At 41.3% G+C, this 23035-nt stretch overlaps 1 protein-coding gene and 1 long non-coding RNA gene across 5 annotated transcripts in view; one reads left to right on the forward strand and one right to left on the reverse strand.

Moving 5' to 3' along the window:
- Positions 1-22005, reverse strand: part of CXXC4 (CXXC finger protein 4) — a 161455-nt gene extending 139450 nt beyond the window's left edge. Inside the window, exons 1-2 of one of the 4 annotated variants that reach the window (XM_073639424.1) lie at positions 21486-21907; positions 17557-18619 (exon numbers count right to left, since the gene is read on the reverse strand). In XM_073639424.1, the coding sequence (XP_073495525.1) occupies positions 17557-18384 (828 nt within the window). In that variant the 5' untranslated portion in view covers positions 18385-18619; positions 21486-21907. Of the gene's footprint in view, positions 1-16962; positions 18620-21396 lie in introns of those variants that run through there. The other 3 variants (XM_073639417.1, XM_073639408.1, XM_073639402.1) reach the window with 3 other exon arrangements.
- LOC141154037 (uncharacterized) overlaps positions 21915-23035 on the forward strand; it is a 28210-nt gene continuing 27089 nt past the window's right edge. The window contains exon 1 of the long non-coding RNA XR_012247388.1: positions 21915-21963. This is a non-coding gene — a long non-coding RNA (uncharacterized lncRNA). The remainder of the gene's footprint in view (positions 21964-23035) is intronic.

Genomic DNA, 23035 nt, shown 5'->3' on the forward strand with positions numbered 1-23035 from the left:
ACAACCCCAATTCCAACGCTGTGTACAATGTAAAGAAAACAAGAAATCAATGATTTGGAAACTCATTTAGAAATTGATGGCATTAACACATCTCAAAAAAGGGTTAACAAAATGCTGGAAACATGTTGCTAATAAAACCCAGCTGGAAGGTAAATTTTCATGCAAGTCACTGTATAAAAGAGCATATTATAAAGGCAGTCTCTCAGACGCAAAGATGGTCAGAGAATCACCAATATGTGAACAGCAACATCTAAAAATTGTGGAACAATTTTCTTCAACATAAAAACTGCAAAGACTTTGAATATCCCACCATAGTCAGTACATAATATCACCAAATGATTAAGAGATCCTGAAGCAGTTCAGGCGCACAAGGGACAAGGCCGACGATCAATATTGGATGCTTGTGATCTACAGGCCCTCAGGTGGTACTGCATTAAAAACAGCCATGATTTGTTAGTGTAAATTACTACATGGGTTCAGGAAAACTTCCAAAAATCATTGTTTGGGAGCAACCATGTAATCCACTAATGTAAGTAAACGCTCTATCATACAAAGAAGCCACAATCTAAAAAAGATGGTGTCTTGTCTGGGCCAAAACTCATTTAAAATGAACTGAGGCAAAATGGAAAACTGTTCTGTGGTCAGATGAATCAAAATTATGAAATTATATATGGAAACCACAGACAGAGGGTCCTGCAGACTCAAGAGTAAAGGGACCACCCAGCCTGTTATCAGCGCACAGTTCAAAAGCAGCTGCATCTCTGATAGTATGGGGCTGCATTAGTGCCTATAGCATGTGTAGTTTACACATCTTGAAAGGCATTATCAATGATGGGCATTATATGGAGATTTTAGATCATCATACATTCCCATCCAGACAACGTCTATTTCAGTAAAGGCTTTGCATATTTCAGAAAAACAATGATATACCGCAAACTGCATCCATCACAACTGCATGGCTTTGCAGAATAATAATTCAGGTGATGAACTGTCCCACCAATAGAAAACATTTAGGGCATTAAGAAACGAAAAATCCAGCAAAGACGACTCAAGACTGTTGAGCACCTAGAATCCTATATCAGACAAGAATGGGACAACATTCCTTTCCCAAAACTCCAGTAATTGGTCCCCTCACTTACCAGATGTTAAAAATAAATTAAATAAAAAGTAATTCCAATTATACTGACAAATAATCACTTTGCAAACTTGAGAAAAACTTGGGCCAACAATAAAAGAATACTTCAAGGCAAGTAGTCCAAAACATCCTTGAGAGCATTTATCATGACTGTCCTAAAGTTAGACAAGATAACATTAGACCAGACAGGTATAATGTGGGCCATATTTATCACAGTGGTGCATACTGGCTGGCTTACTGCCAAAATAATGGAGCGTGCTGTTGAAAAAGCTGGTGCACTTTACAACTCACTTTTCTAGAATAGGGACGCTTACACATCTCAAACAAAACCGGTGCTTGGCATGTACGGACAATATTTTGGCTCTTACCAGAATTATGGGTAGATTTGCCTAAGAAATATCTACCAATGTTTTTTGTTTTGTTTTTTTAAAAAAAAGAAAAAAAATGAACTTACAAAGCAGAATTTACTGTGTAAAAAAATACCACATAGAGAAACACATTTCATCTAATATTCATTTCTGATGTCAGTAATGGAAATCACTGGTCTGATCCGCAGTCTGTAAACTTGCCAAACAGCCAAAATAGGTGTGACTGGAAATTTACAGTACTATGGAAACTTCTGGACTTACATAAGAAAAAAATATATATTTGCTCCAACACATTCAATATATAGAGTATGGCTTACAGCTTACTACTGTGGTGCACCGGAGGTGAATTTGGCCAGTCGGTGGAACAAACCACTACCATGTAAAATGATCATTATTGCAGGGTTTTCTCTCACAATTAGGACTCCTTCATATGAAAATACAGATCAAGTACTAATGTGTAATGGAAATCTTATGAAGTTTGTTCCATTTATATTACAGTATTGCATTCCCTTTCTATATTGTGTTCTAAGTTGTCAGGGTTTTTTTTACTCTATTTTTATGGTGGGTATTAAAAATTTTTCTGCTTTTTAACGTGGCAAAAATACAAATTAAAAACAAACAAAAAAAAACCATATACATGCACAACTGTAAACACCAGAAACAAGATAAATCCACTAGAACAGGCATTGTATTAAACAACTTTATGTGCATAAAAAAGTGCCCAAAAATAATTTTAAAAAAATTATCCGGATCTACAATACACAAGTGTGTATGAGTTCTTAAGATTAATGCTTCAAATTATTCCCATACTAACAAAATATGCCAGACCGACATTCCAATAATGAATTCACATGTTCACTAGGTTGCGTTGTTTTATTTAGCACATTCCTAACGTTGCTAGTCAATTTCAAAACTTGGCCTGACTTGTAGAGAACTTCCCTTTCTTTACGTCCTTCCTGTCTGTCACTGCCTCTCTTCACCACACTGACATCACAAGGACAGACATAGTGATTTGTTGGCATAGGATGAGAACACCAATTACTGCATGAACTGAAACAGCCCCTCTAACCATTAATTATTCAGGAATTCAACGATTATGGTAGGAAGGATTTATGAGGGTCCTTGTAATCACCAACCTCCTTGATATATATCCCCCCACAACACCATAAAACAATTTATGGAATAAATAGTAATCTAAATGAGAGACATAAAGAAACCATATATACAACTTTCCTTATTTATTGCATAATCTGCCATATCACCCAGTAGCATGCAAAATAGTATCCTGGTATTTCTAGAATATATTGATGACAAACCATGTACTAATTAATTGTCACCCCAGCAACCGAGCTCAGTGCCGCTGAAAGAACGGTCTCGTGACTGACTCTGTGTCAGACACATCCGAGGGTGGGTAATCACATTCATTCATAAAGGACGCAGACTTGCATATTTCAAGCCTAATTATTCTCCTTCACATTTTGTTCACACCCAAGTCTGTCTATTTGCCCTGAAATAAAAAAAATAAAAAAACCACGACAAATGAAAAGCAGCACAGAGATTCAAAAATACACTTTACCTTCTATGGACAGACAAATGTGTATGCACCCTGCTGCACCGATACATTATGATCCCTAAACTTTATGGATAACTCACCCTTATGTGCACCCAAGTCTCCTACAGTAATCTTTCTGGCAGCTGAAATTGGTATGCTGTCTCCGCCTGATGTAATAATGCAAAGGAAAATTTATGCTTCCCCGCTACCAGGTGCTTTACGGAAAGAATTATGTAATCAGCCATTAGATGAGTTTTACTACACAGATGGTATGGCCTATCATTCATAGCTCCACCGCATCATTTTTTTCGGGGAGACGGGAACATTTCAAGGGCAAGAAATCTAGTGTTATATTCCAAGATTGCTAGAGGATGCTGTTACTTAAAGTAGCACTGTGGTGTTTTTATTTCTTTAAAATATTTACCCCTTTAGCCATAGGGGGTACTCATCGACTGCAGTCTTCTTCTTTTCCCAGTATCATTCCGATCCTCTTCTGTTCATGTGACCTCTATTCTAAGTAGCCTGTTCAGTAAATGTAAGTCACTTTCTTAATGGAAGTCTATGAGACGCCCATGAGGCTCTCTGAAGAAGAGGAGGATCGGAACAATACCAGGAACAAAAGGAGAACGATCGGCAAGTATCAGTAAGTACTTTAATATATGCACCATGAGCATACCTATGGCATAGGGCTCGTTCAGAGGTTCTTATCATAAGGATGTGAGCTTTTTATATATATATTTATATATAAATAATAATAATAAAAAAAAAAATCGGACAGCACACTGACAAATTTAATTCAATAAGGGTGTTCAGATGACAGTTCTCTCACATGAACCGAGTATCCGCCTCAAAAAAAAAAAAAAATTGCACTATTCTTTTCTATATTTCAGATGAGACTTGCCCTTTTTAAGTCTATGGGTGCGAAAAACAATTGGATCCCACATGGATCATATGTATTGCATCAGAATTTTACAGATTACATTGCCAATATTAATGTAGGAAACTGTATTTGATCATGTACATTTTAAACTGTTAATGTATAACCACAGATGCCACATAGCTGTAAAAAACAGACGGATGGATGACACAGAAATGGAATATGAATGACAATACGGATGAAATTTCAATGATTTTTCAGACATGCTTCTGTACCAAGCCTAAGGAAGTAGTTTATAAAAATAATGGCAAAGTACTACTTCTCTTCTCTCTATTATTTTTTAGTGCATAATAACATTGTGCTTCTCCATTGGCTAAAAAAAGAGGAGTGATGAGCCAGGAAGAAAAGTGTTCGTTGAAAGTAATACAACTGCAAGCAGGGAGAGCATACTGAGCATGCCTCAGAATTGACAACCAGCGCATGCTCAATATATCAGATGGAGATGAGCGAATCGCTTTAGGCTATAATGGTCCAGGTCAGTTCCTTCTGGCTGTGGTCAACGAGCTGCTCGAATTCCCTTACCCTCTGGGATCCCAGGCTCAGTTTATGATTTGCCTGGCTGGCACGTTGTCACTTGTGCGCCACATGACGCACAGATGATATCAACGCCCATAACATCCAGCTTCAGGCTGGTAACTGCAACTGTGGCAGTGACTGCAGCATCGCCCTTCCATGCCGTCAAATTGGAGAACCCCCATCAACTTATGCAAGAAGAAAAAACACTGATAGTAAGTTAGTGTAGAGAGGGAACGGTAATTCAATTTTTAATTGAAATGCGTCACATTATTTCTTAAAAATGTAATTGTTAAACAATAATATTAAATTAAAGGTTAGATTTCAGACAACCCTTTTTAAAGGTAACCAGTTAGGTAGTTTAATTTGCCATAAATGTTCATGTCAAAATGGACTGTCTTGTGTCTGGTATTGCGGCTCATGAATGTTTCAGTAAGTATAACAGAGCTGCAATTCTAGGCACAACCCATAAACAAAAGTGGCACTGAAATAAGAACCCTTTTTCTAATCCTGGATAAGTTCTTCAAAAGGTAAAAAGTCACTAGGTTTGGGTTCACCAAAATACCCAACGCCAAACATGTCATCTCAAGACTGGTGTTAGGTAATGAAAGAAATGATATATTAATGGAGATGTCTGGGACCAAACTAGCAGCATCAGGTATGTGCACGGTGGAGCGAAATTGCATCTTCATTTGCACAATGAACATGTGCAAAAAGCAGCAGGAATCTCCAGTAACTACTTTTATTAGATCCTTTTATCTAATCCTGGACAACCCCCTCACATAATGAGAATTCTCCTAACATAAGATGCAGATGTAAATTAGTAACAACTCAACACAAGAGGAAATCCTTAATAGCTAAATGTACAGTCGTGGCCAAAAGTTTTGAGACGGACACAAATTTTGATTACACAAAGTTTGCCGCTTCATTTTCTATCAGTGGCAATTTACATTTAATTCTAGATTGATAGATTAAGATCAGAGGAATTGCCAAAAACTTGCCTTCATTCCTTGCCATGGAAACTCTCTTAACCCTTTATTGCACAGTTTGGAAGTATCAATTTTAAAAATGTTTGTAGTCAGTAAGTAAGGTCTGTGTAGTTATATACATTTTGCTATACAATTTTCAATTTTAATTTATTTTCCCCAGATGGCAGCATACTATACAAAAATCATAGTGCTGTTTAGTTTACACTGTGCATAAACAGTAAAACTGTAACGTTGCTGGGTGTTCACAGTGTGACATGGCTGAAGTTTCCACTGAACGTCAGCCATGTCACAAAATGACCTGCTTATGTAATTTCAGTGACTTTCTCATTAGCTCAGGAGAAATTGTTAATGAAGACAAGGCAACTAATATTCTGTTATGCTGATTGAATTATAAGAACAGACTGCTTGCTTTGAAAGGGGGGCTGGTGCTTAAAATCAATGTCTTCTCCTGCTAACAACAGTTAACACCAAGAAACACGTGCAGCTATCAATCCTGTGCATCAAAAGGGCTTTACAGGCAAGGACATTGATGCTTGTAAGATTGCCCCTAAATCAAACATTTTTCAGATCATCAAGAACTTTAAAGACAGAGCTTCAATTGCTGCAAAAGCGTCACAGTGCCAAAGAACAACCACCAAGTTCAACACCAGTGCAGAGATTGCTTAGGAATGGCAGCAGGCAAGTATCGGTGCATCTACACACTCGGTGAGGCGAAGGTCTTTGGAGACTGGCCTGATGTCAATAAGGGCAGAAAGGAAGCCATTTCTCTCCAAGGAAAACAAAGGACAGACTGACATTCTGCAGGAAATACAGAGATTGGACTGCAGAGGACTGGGGTAAAGTTATTTTCTCTGATTAAGCCCTCTTCAGACTGTTTGGGACATAGGAAAGAATGATTGACCGGATAAGAATATGTGAGGGCTATCATTAGTCCTGTGTCATGCCAACAGTAAAGAATCCTGAGACCATTCATGTGAGGGGTTGCTTTTCATCCAAGGGAGTGGGGCTCTCTCACAATTTTGCGTAGGAACACTGCCATAAATAAAGAATGATATCTTTAAAAATATTCCATGGGCAACTTCTCCCAACAATCCAGGAGCAATTTGCTGAACAAAGCTTTTTCCAGCACAAGTCAAATGTGATAACTAAGTGGCTCGGTGACTAAAACATTGGAACTTTGGGTCCATGACCAGACATCTCTCCAAATCTCAATCCCATTGAGAACCTGTTATCAATCCTCAAAAAGCAGTGGACAAACAAAAACACAAACTGTGATAAACTCCAAGCACTGATTTGACAAGAATGTGTTGCCATCAGTCAAGTTCTGGCCCAGAAGCGGATATCCAGTATGCCAAAGCAAATTGAAGAAGTCTCGAAGAATAAGGGTCTACACTGTAAATATTGATTATTTGCATAAACTTGAAGTATTTCTTAATAAAAGTGTAAAAACTTGTGAAATGCTTCTACTTCAGTAACCACAGAAACATCAGAATAAAAGATCTAAAAACACTGAAGAAGCAAACAATGAAAACCAAACTTTGTGTCAGTCTCAAAACTTTTGGCCACGACTGCATCTGGCCACGAGTTTTTGTGATGTTCCATTCACCTAAATGGAGACTGCAGAAATCCAGGCGTATAGAATGAGTCCATCCACTTACAAAAATGTCTGCAAACAATCTGTCCCATTTCTCAATGTTTTTATTTCAGATTGATCTTAACTTGTTTTCACTGGACAACCTTCTTTATTACCTATCAAAAGGACAGGTGAGGGTTTGATCATTGGAAATTGCAGCAAATGGCAGAATGTTTTTTTTTTTTTTTTTTTTATACCCAACAGGAAACTTTCATCCACGTTAGAATGGAGTGGTAGGTCTAATACCCACCCTCTGCTTTATCCATTCACTATGGGATTGCCGGAATAAGCCAAGCGTAGTGCTTGGTAGTCCCACAGGGAATGAATCGAGCATGCGCACTTCCTCTCTATTCTAACGGGGATAAAAGTTCCCTGTTCTGCCGATCAGTGCAGCTCACAGCGGTTTCACCCCCATCAATCGATAAGTTATCACTTATCCTATAGTTATGTGATAAAAGGGGTTGTCTACTGAAAACAATTTAATATCGTAAAGTAAATTAGACAGTTTTAAAACAGTGGCTAAGTAATGAAAAACAAGAATAAATCAGGCCGTTTCCCCTGCACCAAAAAGCTCCTAATGCATACATCAGATGTACCCATAGACTCCCATTGTTTCAAGAGGCCAACAGCCATTTTGTCTTATGTCAGCTACGGTATATATTGGGGTACCATCTTTTTGTACTGTACTATTCAATTTAGACACATCTAGTAAAAAACACACAACAATGTATACATTCTTCTTTAAACATTTTATCCTATGGGCAACAGTGGCATCCATTAAACCTGTATGTCCGAGGTTTTCCTCTCAACAGAAACCTTAGACCAGCACTGCAGCAATTCCAAACACATACAACCAATACATGAAATACACACTTTATATAACAATTCTAAAATCTCAAGTGTGAAATTTTAAACTCACAGGAATTTCACAATTAATTCCTTTTTGTTTCAAGAGTGATGTGATAAAAGCTTTCAAAGCAGTTGGAATTAATGTTCCTTGCCCTGAGAACCTGTGGTTCTTCCTGCAGGGAAGCCGTGGTTCCCTATGACTATGTTACTGAAAAATTGCTGTCGCATGCATACATCCGATTTCAATAACCAACACACAATTTTTCTGTTCGTGGAAATAATCAAAACTTACAGGCTGAAAAAGTACTGACTCGTTTTGTAGGATTATTGCAACAAGAAATTAAGATCTGTATAGATTTATTAAGGCTGTACTCTGGTGGTGAAACGTACATTCCTCCTGAGCAACGGTAGCGGTATTAAACAGCAAAACATGAGGACCACCATGCTGGCATCACTAACATCTGGATGAGAAATTACAGCCTGGGAGGTTGGCATTTAGTGGCTGAAGCACACTGCCTAATTCATTCATTTACTCCAGCGGCCGGGCCGGCTGCTCCACATTTACTTAGAAGTTAATGGGCCATCAGTTTCGGTAAGGTATGTCATAGTTAAGGAAAAATAGCCTTTGGGATTCAGATTTATTTACCAAGTGCCAGCATAATCCACAGAAAGACGCTTAATGATAAATGCAAAAAAAAGAGAATAAGTAGTAATCAATCCTGTAATGTTTTAACACATAAAAATCCTACAATGGTAACCCGTAATCAAATGTATTAACACATAATGGTATATATAATGATAACGAGCTCTGACAAGGACAAGGCATGTCAAATATCAAGCAGGCCCACAGGAAATGTCATGTACTTGAAGGTTCTTCACGTTGCCCCTACCACCTTTACTAGCAAGATATACACTGCTGGATATGTCCTTTACAGGTGTTTCCATACCAGAATATAAAGGCACTTCCATACTGACGCTATATTTATATTGAGATCAAGGTTCTATAGAAACTTAAATGTCCATTTTGAGGATACAGCAGCTATTCATATCCATGTCCTCATGATAATACTGCTTTCCTAAGTTCTGTTCACATCATGGATTGAAAACATAATCCTCACGAGTAATACAGAAGAAATGGCGGCTTTTGGCATGAGTTCACAATGAATCCATAAAACATCAGTATAAAAAGACTCAACAAAGCAGAGACAAAAAGTGTAATCATAGGGGCATGGAAATCGATAACCTGCTTCAATAAAAGTAAGATATTAATATTTCCTCAATTGTCATGCACAATAAAGAGCTTTGTATGTGACATATTTGGTTATTCTCCTTTAGTCCAACTTCCAAGTTGAAAACAGCACCCCAGAATTTTTGTTTTTTTGCACATATAACACTTACTCGCCATCAATATTTCATCCTATCTTAGTTACATCTATTAATTTCCCTCTCTTTATTATGAAAAGTTGAGTCATGTGATCACTACTCTGACAAACAGTCCAGTAAATGCGCTAAAGTGTAGCCTGGAAGTGAATCTCTGACTTCCTGTGAACTTCAGCGTGACATCATCACCCTTCACATCCCTCCTGGACACTCTCAGACTCCTGCACTCCCAGCTCCACCCTCCTCGTTCCTCTGTCCTCTCATGGAGGTAAAGATATGGGCGAAGACTATGAAACTGTTAAAAAGAAAAACTTGCTTTTGCAGTTCACATCAGCCAATGAAAGAGGCTTTTATATTGTATTCTACTCTTGAAAAATGAAAGTTGCACTGTGCTTGGCTGCATTGGGCAGCAAAAAGTGCCATAAATCTGCCTCGTAGGATAAACTAAGACTCCGCTATATACTGTACTTCACATACGATACACTGACCATGCTATATATACACATCACATAGAATGAGACTACTATATCTATCTATATATTATATACACTGTACAGACCAAAAGTTTGGACACACCTCATTTAAAGATTTTTCTGTATTTTCATGACTATGAAAATTGTGTATTCACACTGAAGGCATCAAAACTATGAATTAACACATGTGGAATTATATACTTAACAAAAAAAGTGTGAAACAACTGAAAATATGTCTTATATTCTAGGTTCTTCAAAGTAGCCACCTTTTGCTTTGATGACTGCTTTACGCACTCTTGGCATTCTCTTGATGAGCTTCAAGAGATAGTCACCGGAAATGGTTTTCACTTCACAGGTGTGCCCTGTCAGGTTTAATAAGTGGGATTTCTTGCCTTATAAATGGGGTTGGGACCATCAGTTGTGTTGTGCAGAAGTCAGGTGGATACACAGCTGATAGTCCTACTGAATAGACTGTTAGAATTTGTATTATGGCAAGAAAAAAGCAGCTAAGTAAAGAAAAACTAGTGGCCATCATTACTTTAAGAAATGAAGGTCAGTCAGTCCGAAAAATTGGGCAAACTTTGAAAGTGTCCCCAAGTGCAGTTGCAAAAACCATCAAGCGCTACAAAGAAACTGGCTCACATGAGGACCACCCCAAGAAAGGAAGACCAAGAGTCACCTCTGCTTCTGAGGATAAGTTTATCCAAGTCACCAGCCTCAGAAATCGCAGGTTAACAGCAGCTCAGATTAGAGACCAGGTCAATGCCACACAGAGTTCTAGCAGCAGACACATCTCTACAACAACTGTTAAGAGGAGACTTTGTGCAGCAGGCCTTCATGGTAAAATAGCTGCTAGGAAACCACTGCTAAGGACAGGCAACAAGCAGAAGAGACTTGTTTAGGCTAAAGAACAAAAGGAATGGACATTAGACCAGTGGAGATCTGTGCTTTGGTCTGATGAGTCCAAATTTGAGATCTTTGGTTCCAACCACCGTGTCTTTGTGCGACGCAGAAAAGATGAACGGATGGACTCTACATGCCTGGTTCCCACCGTGAAGCATGGAGGATGTGTGATGGTGTGGGGGTGCTTTGCGGTGACACTGTTTGGGATTTATTCAAAATTGAAGGCATACTGAACCAGCATGGCTACCACAGCATCTTGCAGCGGCATGGTATTCCATCCGGTTTGCGTTTAGTTGGACCATCATTTATTTTTCAACAGGACAATGACCCCAAAAACACAGCTCCAGGCTGTGTAAGGGCTATTTGACCAAGAACGAGAGTGATGGGGTGCTAAACCAGATGACCAGGCCTCCACAGTCACCAGACCTGAACCCAATCAAGATGGTTTGGGGTGAGCTGGACCGCAGAGTGAAGGCAAAAGGGCCAACAAGTGCTAAGCATCTCTGGGAACTCCTTCAAAATTGTTGGAAGACCATTTCCGGTGACTACCTCTTGAAGCTCATCAAGAGAATGCCAAGAGTGTGCAACGCAGTCATCAAAGCAAAGGGTGGCTACTTTGAAGAACCTAGAATATAAGACATATTTTCAGTGTGTTCACACTTTTTTGTTAAGTATATAATTCCACATGTGTTAATTCATAGTTTTGATGCCTTCAGTGTGAATGTACAATTTTCATAGTCATGAAAATACAGAAAAATCTTTAAATGAGAAGGTGTGTCCAAACTTTTGGTCTGTACTGTATATATTACATATAATATACTGAAACTGCTGTATACATCACATAGGATACACTGACTGCTGTATATACATCACAATCACATAGGATACACAGACTCTGCTATGTAGATCACATACAATACAGTGCACCTCTGCTGTATTCATCACATAGGACAGGCTGCGACTCTGCTGTATACATCATATAGTGAGACTCTGCTGTACACCTCAGGTGACAGCAGCTCTATAATCACTGATCTATCACAGGGGCTGCCATTAGATCAAAGTAAGAATAATATGATGAGACACTGGCATCATGGGAAATGTAGTCTATGTTAGGAAAACCATATAAAATGGGAAGAAGAAATCAAGATTGCAGACAAGGCACATCAACTAACACAAGTATAAAGAAGGTATACACAAAAGCCTCTACACGATTCTTTAGTACCCTATGCTGCACTGCATAAGGAAAACACATTTTCAGTAAAGTGCTGATTCAAGGCTCCCCTATACATTGAAGAAAACCCACTGGTTTCAGTGGAACTGAAAAACCATTGGGCTTGTTGATCCCTAACACCCAATCCTTTTGTTCTACCAATAAATACTCCGCGCTTCCTATTGAAAATACATGAACACTATGATGATCCAGGAGTTCATGTGTCTGGGGACTCATGGGAGAAAACTGTCAGCCAAAAGATATCTAGGGTGTTTGGTACCTTTAGAGTTTTAAGCAGGTGATAGACATTATAATTGTAATCAACCACACTACACAATTCAAAAATTTGGATCAGCACAGAATTACATAAAAGTAACCAATAAATGAATCAATTGAGGAAGGATTTGTAGTAATTAATATGATCAGATACTTTAGAATCAATCACCAGTGATCCATTAAACAAACTTCACAATTGCCCCATAATGACAGTCTTTTAGGGGTTAAGTTTTGTTAATGTTTTATCATTGTTTATTGTAAAATTCTCACCATTTTCAAGATCTCTGCTTGCGGTTAGTAAAATGGAGAATGTATTTACATTCAAAAGCTGAAAACTGATTTTGCCCAATTATACCATATGTGTAGCCTGCATTCAGACTACATTAGAGTAGAAAAAAGTCTCCTGCATGAAATACATTTTCTAATGGAGGATCTCTTTATAATATAGTGTACTGTAGTTGTATACAAACAAAAAATGTATATGAAGATTTAGTAGTCGAACAGAGGACAAAAGGATACTCTTTCCACCTCCATCTGGTGAATGGGTGTCTATGGATAGGCCTTCTGACAATAACACATACTCCAAGCATGCAATGCAAATGCTGTGTAATGCACTCAGTCGCTCTATTATAAGAAGCCATTCGCTTGTGTCAGTTGCACATGTTTCCAGCCTCAGGATGTAATCAGGAACGCTCCCGTATATATCAACAGTAAGCAAAGATCTTGAAAATGGTGACGATCTACAATGTTAATCATATCTGATAGCAACATACCTTTTTATTATATAGTAACTAAGCTTATTTTATATAAATTCCAAAGACATGCTGGCTACAATGAAGTCACAACTATGATACTGCATGATTACGAATCATAAAATCATTGCACAAAAAGAAAGCTGTTCCCAAGCTACAAATGACTTCCTCTTCTCTAAGGGCATACAATCCCGTACAAATGTAAAAAAACAACTAATCCAGAAAGAACAAACAATTCTCAGACTCAAAGACACAACCGTTGTATCAAAATACTGCATTTCAGAGACGGATACGGTTACCTATACCTTGGTTTTCACCAGCACTGAGAACATTGACAGTATATCTCTTTGCAAGGAAACAATGCACAAACTCTAATAAAAACCTACATAAACTAAGGGCCGCACACTATAAATCACTCTGTCAGCTGTATATTGATTTTGTGGGGTGGGGAAAGGATGAAACTTCCAGCAGTTCAATGGCTTTATTAATATCAATAAAACAATTACCACTTCACTTAGTTTACAAGACGAAACGCAGAGACTTATATGAAAATCTTTAGGTGCCCTGGGCTCCGCAAAAAGGCGACACAGGCAGAGATGGTGGAGGCTGAGGGCTTGTGCGGGCCACAACTTGGGCCATGCTGATAACGACTGGACTTATTCTAATTGCAGGAAGATACTAGACGTAAAACAAAGCTCATTACTGAAAGAGTCGGGAGGCTGATAATTTATGAATGAAAGGAGTAACCTTCCGTGTCTCATTTACAACAGAAATAGCACAATGTTTCTACCAAGTAAGTTACATTAATCAAGCTTGTACTCTGTAAATGATAAAGCAGCACTGTCTGCATGGCCTTTATTACAAAAGTTAAAAAAATAATACTTGTACGGTGAAAGAGAAACAGCCTAAAGTCAAAAGCTTAAAACAGTAAAGCTTCTAAGAGCTGCTCATAGCATTCACTTATACAAATGGAAAAGTTTCCAGAACAGGAGATTCTGGAGGTAAAGAAATATTCATGGAGGTGGACATATTTCTGGACTTCCGGTCTGTGAAACCACTGAAGAACACTACTATCAGGCTCTCTCAGCCTGAAATGGTTGTTTACAGACAACAGATTACATAGCCTTTGTTTTCTACAGCAAAAGCACACATACAGTAGATCAACTGGTTTGTTAGCCTTAAAACAACAGATAAAGGGGTAGTCTGGGCCTTTAATATTGATGGCCTATTGCTAAAATAGGCCATCATTATAAGAATGGTGGGAGTTTGACAAATGACACTATCAATCTTAATAGTAAAGCCCAGGACAACCCCTATAATGGGCTATTCCGGCAGGAAGGAGTTAGTCCTATTAGAATTAACCAGCAGTAAGCATACTCAACCGCCGCTCCATTCATTTCTTATTTGACTGCCAGAATAATCCAAATAAAGCACTCAGGCAATCTTAACGAGACTAAACTTAGTGGTGGTTGAGCGTGTGCATTCTAATCCGGATAAAAGTGTTCCATTCTGTCGGTTGGTGGACAGATCTAAAAGTTATTGCTATCCTGCGGATAGGTGATAGATTCTTTCAACCAGAATAGTCTTTTAACTGTTGGTTTTAGGCAGTTGTAATGGATTAAAAAATTAAAGTAGATTTTTCACCAGATTTCACAATACAACATGCATTATTAAATCGATATTAGACCTGAGGAAGATGGTGTACTTCCTTAAACTCATGGACTCTTTCACTGGACTACAGGTCAGGACTATACAGCCATTTTGACAAGTATATGCAAAGCTAAGTACAGTCGTGGTCAAAAGTTTTGAGACCGATACAGATTTTGGTCTTCATAAAGTTTGCTGCTTTTAGTCGTTTTTAGATTTTTTTGTCACATATTTCTAATGGTGGATGGACTCATTCTATACTCCTGAATAGATGGATTTTTGCAGTCCCCATTCAGTTGAATGGAACATCACAGGAACTCCTGGCCAAATGCAGTTGTGCAAGCCAAAAGTTTTGAGACTGGTTTTCATAGTTTGCTTCTTCAGTGTATTTAGATAATTTATTCTGATGTTTCTATGGTCACTGAAGAACAATTCTAAGCATTTCATAACTTTTATACTTTTATTGACAACTTCTCCAAGTTTATGCAAATACTCAATATTTACAATGTTGTCCTTATTTTTTAAGACTTCTGCAATTTGCTCTGACAGATGGATAATGAGCTACAGGGCCAAATCCTGACTGATGACAACACACTCTTGTCTAATCAGTGCTTGGAGTTGAACACAATTTCTGTGTTTTTGTTTATCCACAGGTTCTCAAAGTGATTGAGATCTGGGGAGTTTCCTGGCCATGGACCCAAAATTTCACCGAGCCACTTTGTTATCACTTTTGCTCATGGCAGTGCTCACCTTTTTTTCTCCAATCATTGTTCCCTATGTCTTAAACCATCTGAAGGGGGCTTCTCGAGAGAAAATAATTTACTTTAGTCGTCTACTGTCCAATCCCTGTACTTCTTGCAAAATTATTTTCTCTGATAAGGCCTCCTTCAGACTTCACATCTGGAAGAAGGATTGTCCGGAGAAGGTGAGCGTTGCCATACGTCCTGTGTCATGCCAACAGTAAAGCATCCTGAGACCATTCGTGTGTGGGGCTGCTTTTCATAAAATGGAGTACGCTCACTCACAGTTTTGCCTAAAAACAATATCATAAATAAAGTATGGAATCTAAAAATATTCTCCAAGACCAATAATGCTTTTCCAGCATGATGGAGCACCTTTTCACAAGGCAACAGTGATAACTAAGTAGCTTGGTGAACAACACATTTACATTTTTAATCCATAGCCAGAAAACTCACCAGTTCTCAATCCCATTGAGAACCTTTGGTCAATCCTCAAAAAGCAAAGAGACAAAGAAAAACACAGAAATTGTAAGAAACGCAAGCATTGATTAGACAAGAATAGTTTGCCATCAGTCAGGATTTGGCCCAGAAGTTGGACAAAAGTATTGAAAAACAAGTGACAGCGCTGTAAAAATTAAGGCTTTGCATAAATTGGCTGTACTTGTCAATAAAAGTGTAAAAAGTTATGAAATGCTTTTAATTGTACTTCAGTAACCATAGAAACATTAGCCTATATGATCTAAAGTAGGAAACTGAAAAACAAAATTTACATCAGTCCCAAAACTTTTGGCCATAACTGTACACCAGACTCAACAGGCCTGTGGGATCAATTTAATAACTAATTCAGTTTGTATTAGTAAATCTGGTCATAAATCAGCTTTAAAAGCAGGGACTATGATAAAATAGTTAGAATAAAGTGTACTTACTGGTTCTAACACCCAATGCTTCAGCGGAGACAACTCTAGTGTGGTCTCTGCCAAATCAGGAAATTATGACATCCAGTTCTTTGATCACCATTGACCACTGAGGCCTGTGACTGGCTACAAGTCTGGAGACTCAAATGAATCGGTTTCACTCAAATGACGTGGTAGACAATCATGGGCCTCAATGGTTATGTGACCAAAGATCACTCAAATGACGTGGTAGACAATCACGGGCCTCAGTGGTTATGTGACCAAAGAACTGAACATCATCCCTTCCTGGCCCCAGATAGACCACTAAAGCAGCCTGCTCTGGAGGAATGTGAGTGAACTAATGAGTATACCTTCTTTTACTACTCCTTGCCTTTTAAAATCATTTCAACCTCTTGTTACAGGATATTGGCAAACAGACATGTAACTTTTGTAAAACTTAGTTTCTCGGTTGCATAGAATTAGATGCTTTGTGAGGTGTATTCTAAAGTTGATGTGCATCCATAGTGGTCAAGCAGCTTGGGCCAAGAAATAGAAAGTACTCTTGGTCTTATTTCCCCTTTAAGCCTCAGCACAAACTCCATGTATACCTGTGTATCCGCTATCTACATCTCAATCTGTACTCCCACACAAATCTATGAAATGCAAGGGAAAAAACAGGAACTTTGGACCAGACAAAAAGGAAAAAAAAGCTTTATCAGTAGCAATACAGCAGGCATTATTGCACTTCAGTATTAAGACTCACAGCACATAGTGTCCAAAAAAAACCCAGTTTGGCAGCAACACATTCACACATACACACACGCACATGGGTGTTTGGAGTGTAAGATAAAGTTTATTGCAGATTTCACTCATCATTAGTTTAGTGGTTAGGACTTTACAGGACCAAAAAAAAAAAACATTTTACATACATTTTCTGTATAATTTAATAGGACTTGGTACAGCAGCTCTTCAAACACAATCTTATGACACTGAAAATAAATTCAGATCTTGAGATGATCTTGCGCACACAATATATACTGTACCTCCCCGGTAGTGCAGGGTTAATACTTTCTATGTGTGAGAAAAAGTTGTAAAAGTGTCAAGCGGTATGGGCACACACACATACACACCAATAACCTCTCTGTGCACATCTGGCTGTGCATAAATGACAACCTCACAACCCGCAGGAGGTATCAGAAAAGGGATAATGCGTCTTGAAGCCAGACAAGAAGCACTGGAGGGGTGGAGGGATAGGGGGAAGAAGGGAGCTGGGAAGGCAGGGAAAGAAAGAATCATCTCCTCTGACCTCTAGTGAAGTGCCAGGTTTTTTCTTAAGCTCTTCACATTTCCTAAATTTGCAGATCTGGTGTCCTGTTTTGCGGTTCCTGCAACTGCTGCAGACTCCACAGTTGATGAGCCTCTTGCAGGGCACACAGACCCCACACCTTTTCCTCTTCTTCTTGGCAGGGTTCCCGCCGGCTCCCGAAGAATTATTCTGCGGGCAGTCTGCCAGATTGGCAATTTGAAACGCACTGTCTGTGACGGCTGCCGAGGCTGCTGCGGGGGAGTGAAGGGCTGTCATGACGATGACCCCTGGAGGTAATGAGATGCCCCCTAGAGCCGGAATAGCGGAAAAAGTTCCAACGCGTTCAGGGAGATTCATTATCTCTGCTTCAGCGGCGCCGCATTTGAGCTTGTTCATGCATTCCCCTGCCAAAGGTCTGCAGTGTTCAGGGGATAAGGTGGAAAGGAAATTATTATTTGCCATTTGCAACGACTCTGGCGCTCCGCCAGGCTTCCCCAGCCTTTGGGAGTCGTTTCTGTGCATGCTGGTCCTATTAGGGTTGATAGCTGCTGATTTCCTTCCCCAAAGCATTGCATTATCACAGTTCCAAGGAGACATGCCAATCCGGGCACTGGGGAAAATAGGAGTGGTGATCCTGGCAATCTTAGCAGCCTGAGGGAACGCACCATTGGTTTTGTAAAAGGTAGCAAAGGACCTATACCTCTCCATTTCCGAATTGTAATCCATGAGGCTGTTCAAAGCCCCCTCCACCAGGTTATCCTTGGGGAGCACGGCAGCCTCAGGGTTCTGTCCATTCTCCACACAAACATTAGTGTTCATATTGGACATCTCTGAGGAGGGTAGGTGGAAGGGGGTAGGAGGGGAGAGAGGGGGGAAACCACCGAAACTGCTTAATTCAGTCACCTTTATTTTTGGGTGAGACCCTCAATAAGCAACTGATTTGATCTCGATTTTGGTGGGCTTGAGAAATCGGGAGAAGTGCCTTTTATTTCTTTGTAGGTGATTTTTCAGCAGACAGCAGTTTGTCACGGAGCATCTTCTTGTGCATTATCACAAACGCCAACTGTTCCAAGTAAAACAAAGAGAATCATTCCAAAAAGGTGCACGGGAAAGAAAGAAAAAAATAAATACACTGTCAAAATCATTTCCATCACATTAATAAATATCACTCCCCCACCCCCTCCTATTCCCCCGAACATAATTGAATTGCATAATAGCATTAATAGCCGGATAGAATACCTGAGACTGGTGAGAGGGGAGAGGAGGAGGAGGAGGAGGAGAGCAAAATTGGGGGTGTTGACAAATGCCAAGGGAGACAGAAAGTAGAGATCAAAAGACATGTAAATCAGAGATGGAAAGGGTTATGGTACCTCTAACCAGAGGGCATTTAACGTTATGAAATGCATGAACAAAGTCTTGTCAAGGCACGGAAACGCTGCAAGCAAAATGGGCTTGAAGAGAAAAATGAACAGGAAATTAGCAAATTAAGTGCTGAGAAAGTCGACAATGCATCCGAGTATAAGCACAATGCCAGTGAGAGGCCGCCTGTACACAATCGCCACTAAAAAGGCAGGCAAAATAGGAACTACCAGCTGCCACAGTGTCCTTCTGTGTCTGACGGTCATTAGTTTGAATCCCAGCACAGCTGGCACTGCTAGGGTCTTAATTCAATGTACCAAGGACAGGTCTCAATTGGAACAGCCATTTAAATGATGGGGAGTGGGGAGGTGGGCCCCTGCAATGTGAAGGAGGGAGAGCGGATGCAAGGCAAGGAGAGGAAGAGATGAGAAAGGGGCCAGATAAAAATAAGTCAGGCAATTTCATATTCTTGTGGTGTTATCTAAGAGCCAGCAGCTGTACGGAGGCTGAGCTCTTTACAATCACAGAATGAGAAGCCCTCTGCATCCTAAGCCCTGGTGACAGCACACAGTGACAATAACAGGCACCTGCACACAACAGGACCGGAGAGGCGGCATTGTCTCCCCATAGGGGCCGCCAGCACTATAGTGCCTCCAACTTTTCCAGCATATGATCTAGACATCTGCATAGTAAACACCAACGCTCACAATCTAATCATCATCTTTTCCAGCAGAAATTAGCAAGTCAAGTCGGACCACTCGCTGGACCATGGCAGCCCCATTTCCCTAATAATCTAGAGATTCCTACTCAGGGATGCTCAGCCATGCAAATACCCAAAGTTCAGAACGGTTATCAGTTCCACTAATTAAACCTAGAATTAGATTAATGACGCATTTACTTCCTAGAATATGGCATTATCCCCATGCCCACAGCAGAATGTCAATATGGGAAGAAATAGGAAATACACGAGCCACAATTCTTCCTTTTTTTACAAGCCGTATCCTCCAAGAATACTGATAGGGATCTGAAATCCCAGTAAGACCTTGCTCTTTCTGCCAAGAGGAAGCACCGCTGTCTGTGCCCTCTATCAAGGAAAGCCAAGCCTCCGACACTCAGGGGTTTGATAGCAGTACAAAGGCTGCCCCAAAAGGCTCCAGGCTAAACGCAACCCGGAGAGAGGGAATAGGCATGCACAGGACAGACGACCCTGCCATAATGCAACCCGGAGAGAGGGAATAGGCATGCACGGGACAGACGGCCCCTGCCATAATGCAACCCGGAGAGAGGGAATAGGCATGCACTGGACAGACGGCCCCTGACATAATGCAACCCGGAGAGAGGGAATAGGCATGCACGGGACAGACGGCCCCTGACATAATGCAACCCGGAGAGAGGGAATAGGCATGCACAGGACAGACGGCCCCTGACATAATGCAACCCGGAGAGAGGGAATAGGCATGCACAGGACAGACGACCCTGCCATAATGAAACCCGGAGAGAGGGAATAGGCATGCACGGGATAGACGGCCCCTGCCATAATGCAACCCGGAGAGAGGGAATAGGCATGCACTGGACAGACGGCCCCTGACATAATGCAACCCGGAGAGAGGGAACAAGCATGCACGGGACAGACGGCCCCTGCCATAATGCAACCCGGAGAGAGGGAACAGGCATGCATGGGACAGACGGCCCCTGCCATAATGCAACCCGGAGAGAGGGAACAAGCATGCACGGGACAGACGGCCCCTGCCATAATGCAACCCGGAGAGAGGGAATAGGCATGCACTGGACAGACGGCCCCTGCCATAATGCAACCCGGAGACAGGGAATAGGAATGCACGGGACAGACGACCCTGCCATAATGCAACCCGGAGAAAGGGAATAAGCATGCACGGGACAGACGGCCCCTGCCATAATGCAACCCGGAGAGAGGGAATAAACATGCACGGGACAGACGACCCTGCCATAATGCAACCTGGAGAGAGGGAATAGGCATGCACGGGACAGACGACCCTGCCATAATGCAACCCAGAGAGAGGGAATAAGCATGCACGGGACAGACGACCCTGCCATAATGCAACCCGGAGAAAGGGAATAAGCATGCATGGGAGAGACGACCCTGCCATAATGCAACCCGGAGAAAGGGAATAAGCATGCACGGGACAGACGGCTCCTGCCATAATACAACGTGGAAACTTGCAAACTAGTTATGCCAGGAAACAACAAATGTGCCCTCATCACAAACATACATGAAGTACAGGAAAGTAGTGGCAAGAAGAAATAATGAAGAAGTGATGAGCTGGAGTGGCATGGAGCAGGTAGGGAGAACACACATAGTTGGTGCCCTCTTTAATGAGTATTGGTGTGCCAGGGGATTGGTAATATGCCATGTCTGCTGGGACTCCATACAGAGCAAAGGTCACAGTTCCCATCCTGGGGGGAGGGGCAGATTAATTAATAAATGAATCCAGCAGCACTTACCATTAGTCACATTACAGCAGAGGGCACAGGCACTGGGTGATGGCAGGGAGGAGGGGGACAAGCTGGAGGCACACAATCCGGGTACTTACCACTGGATGGAGGAGCGGAGGCTGCACACTGCTGCTGTCTGCGCTAATGCCCCCCACACATGGCACCTTGGGCAGGAGGGACACACTCCAGGTGCCCTGGCAGCTCCAGGACATGGACACTTAGTTCCCCCCTGCTGGTGTTACAGAACAGAGTACATGTGTGAGGAGGAGGAGGATGGTACCGCCGCCGGTCTCGGTGGTCCTGCTCTCCCCTCACTGTGTGTGTCTCTGGCTGGCTCTCCCTGTGCGCTGCTCTCCACTCAGTTTCCAGTCGATGTGTGTGAGGAGGGAGGGCGGGAGGAGGCAGCCTGGGAGTCAGTCAGTCTCTCTCTCTTTCTCTGCGTGTGGCTGAGAGGCATGGGGGGGCTGCGAGGGGAGGAGGAGGTGAGGGGGAGAGGAAGCAGGAGGGGGATGGGAGAGGCGAGGGAAGGAGGGAGGGAGGCAGGCAGCGGAGAGGTGGAGAGTTATTGGCGCCGAGGTGAGGAGGATGCAGGGATGTGGACACCTACTGATGATTGGCTGCAAATTACACCGGGAATCAGAGGCGCACACACGGCGGCCGCTGCTCTCTCTGTAGTCGCCCCCTCCTCCTCCTATTACACCCCCTCCACAGAGCAGCAAATCCTCCGCTCGGCTCCAGAGCGGCAGCCACGTCTCCTGCTCCCCCCGCAGCTCTCCGCAGGGACACGGCTGCCATTATTATTATTATTGTCTGGGGGTCGGAGTGAGGGGAGTGACACTGCCTCGTCCTGCGGGGGCTCATGGCGCGGGCGAGGAAGGAAGGACGGGCGGGCAGGGATAATAAACTTCACGCTTTTCAGCAGCATCCTTATTCTCTGGTGACAAGAGCTTTCATGTGACCTCCCTCTCCTTTATCCCCGAGGTGTGAGGCGGCGGCGGCGGGGGGTTTCCGTCAGAAAGCTGCCTGTATACTGTGTGCTATATGTGGCCACGTATATAATATATATTACACGTATACGTAGCCCCATCTGTCATATTCTGTATATGTGGCCACGTATATAATATATATTACACGTATACGTAGCCCCATCTGTCATATTCTGTATATGTGGCCACGTATATCATATATATTACACGTATACGTAGCCCCATCTGTCATATTCTGTATATGTGGCCACGTATATCATATATATTACACGTATACGTAGCCCCATCTGTCATATTCTGTATATGTGGCCACGTATGTCATATATATTACACGTATACGTAGCCCCATCTGTCATATTCTGTATATGTGGCCACGTATATCATATATATTACACGTATGCGTAGCCCCATCTGTCATATTCTGTATATGTGGCCACGTATATCATATATATTACACGTATGCATAGCCCCAACTGTGATATTCTGTATATGTGGCCACGTATATCATATATATTACACGTATACATAGCCCCATCTGTCATATTCTATATATGTGGCCACGTATAGATTATATATTACACGTATACATAGCCCCATCTGTCATATTCTGTATATGTGGCCACGTATATAATATATATTACACGTATACATAGCCCCATCTG

Source organism: Phyllobates terribilis, unplaced genomic scaffold, assembly GCF_046119375.1.
Source record: "Phyllobates terribilis strain yellow unplaced genomic scaffold, ASM4611937v1 Scaffold_1__5_contigs__length_1240528914, whole genome shotgun sequence".
Classification (NCBI taxonomy): Eukaryota; Metazoa; Chordata; class Amphibia; order Anura; family Dendrobatidae; genus Phyllobates; species Phyllobates terribilis.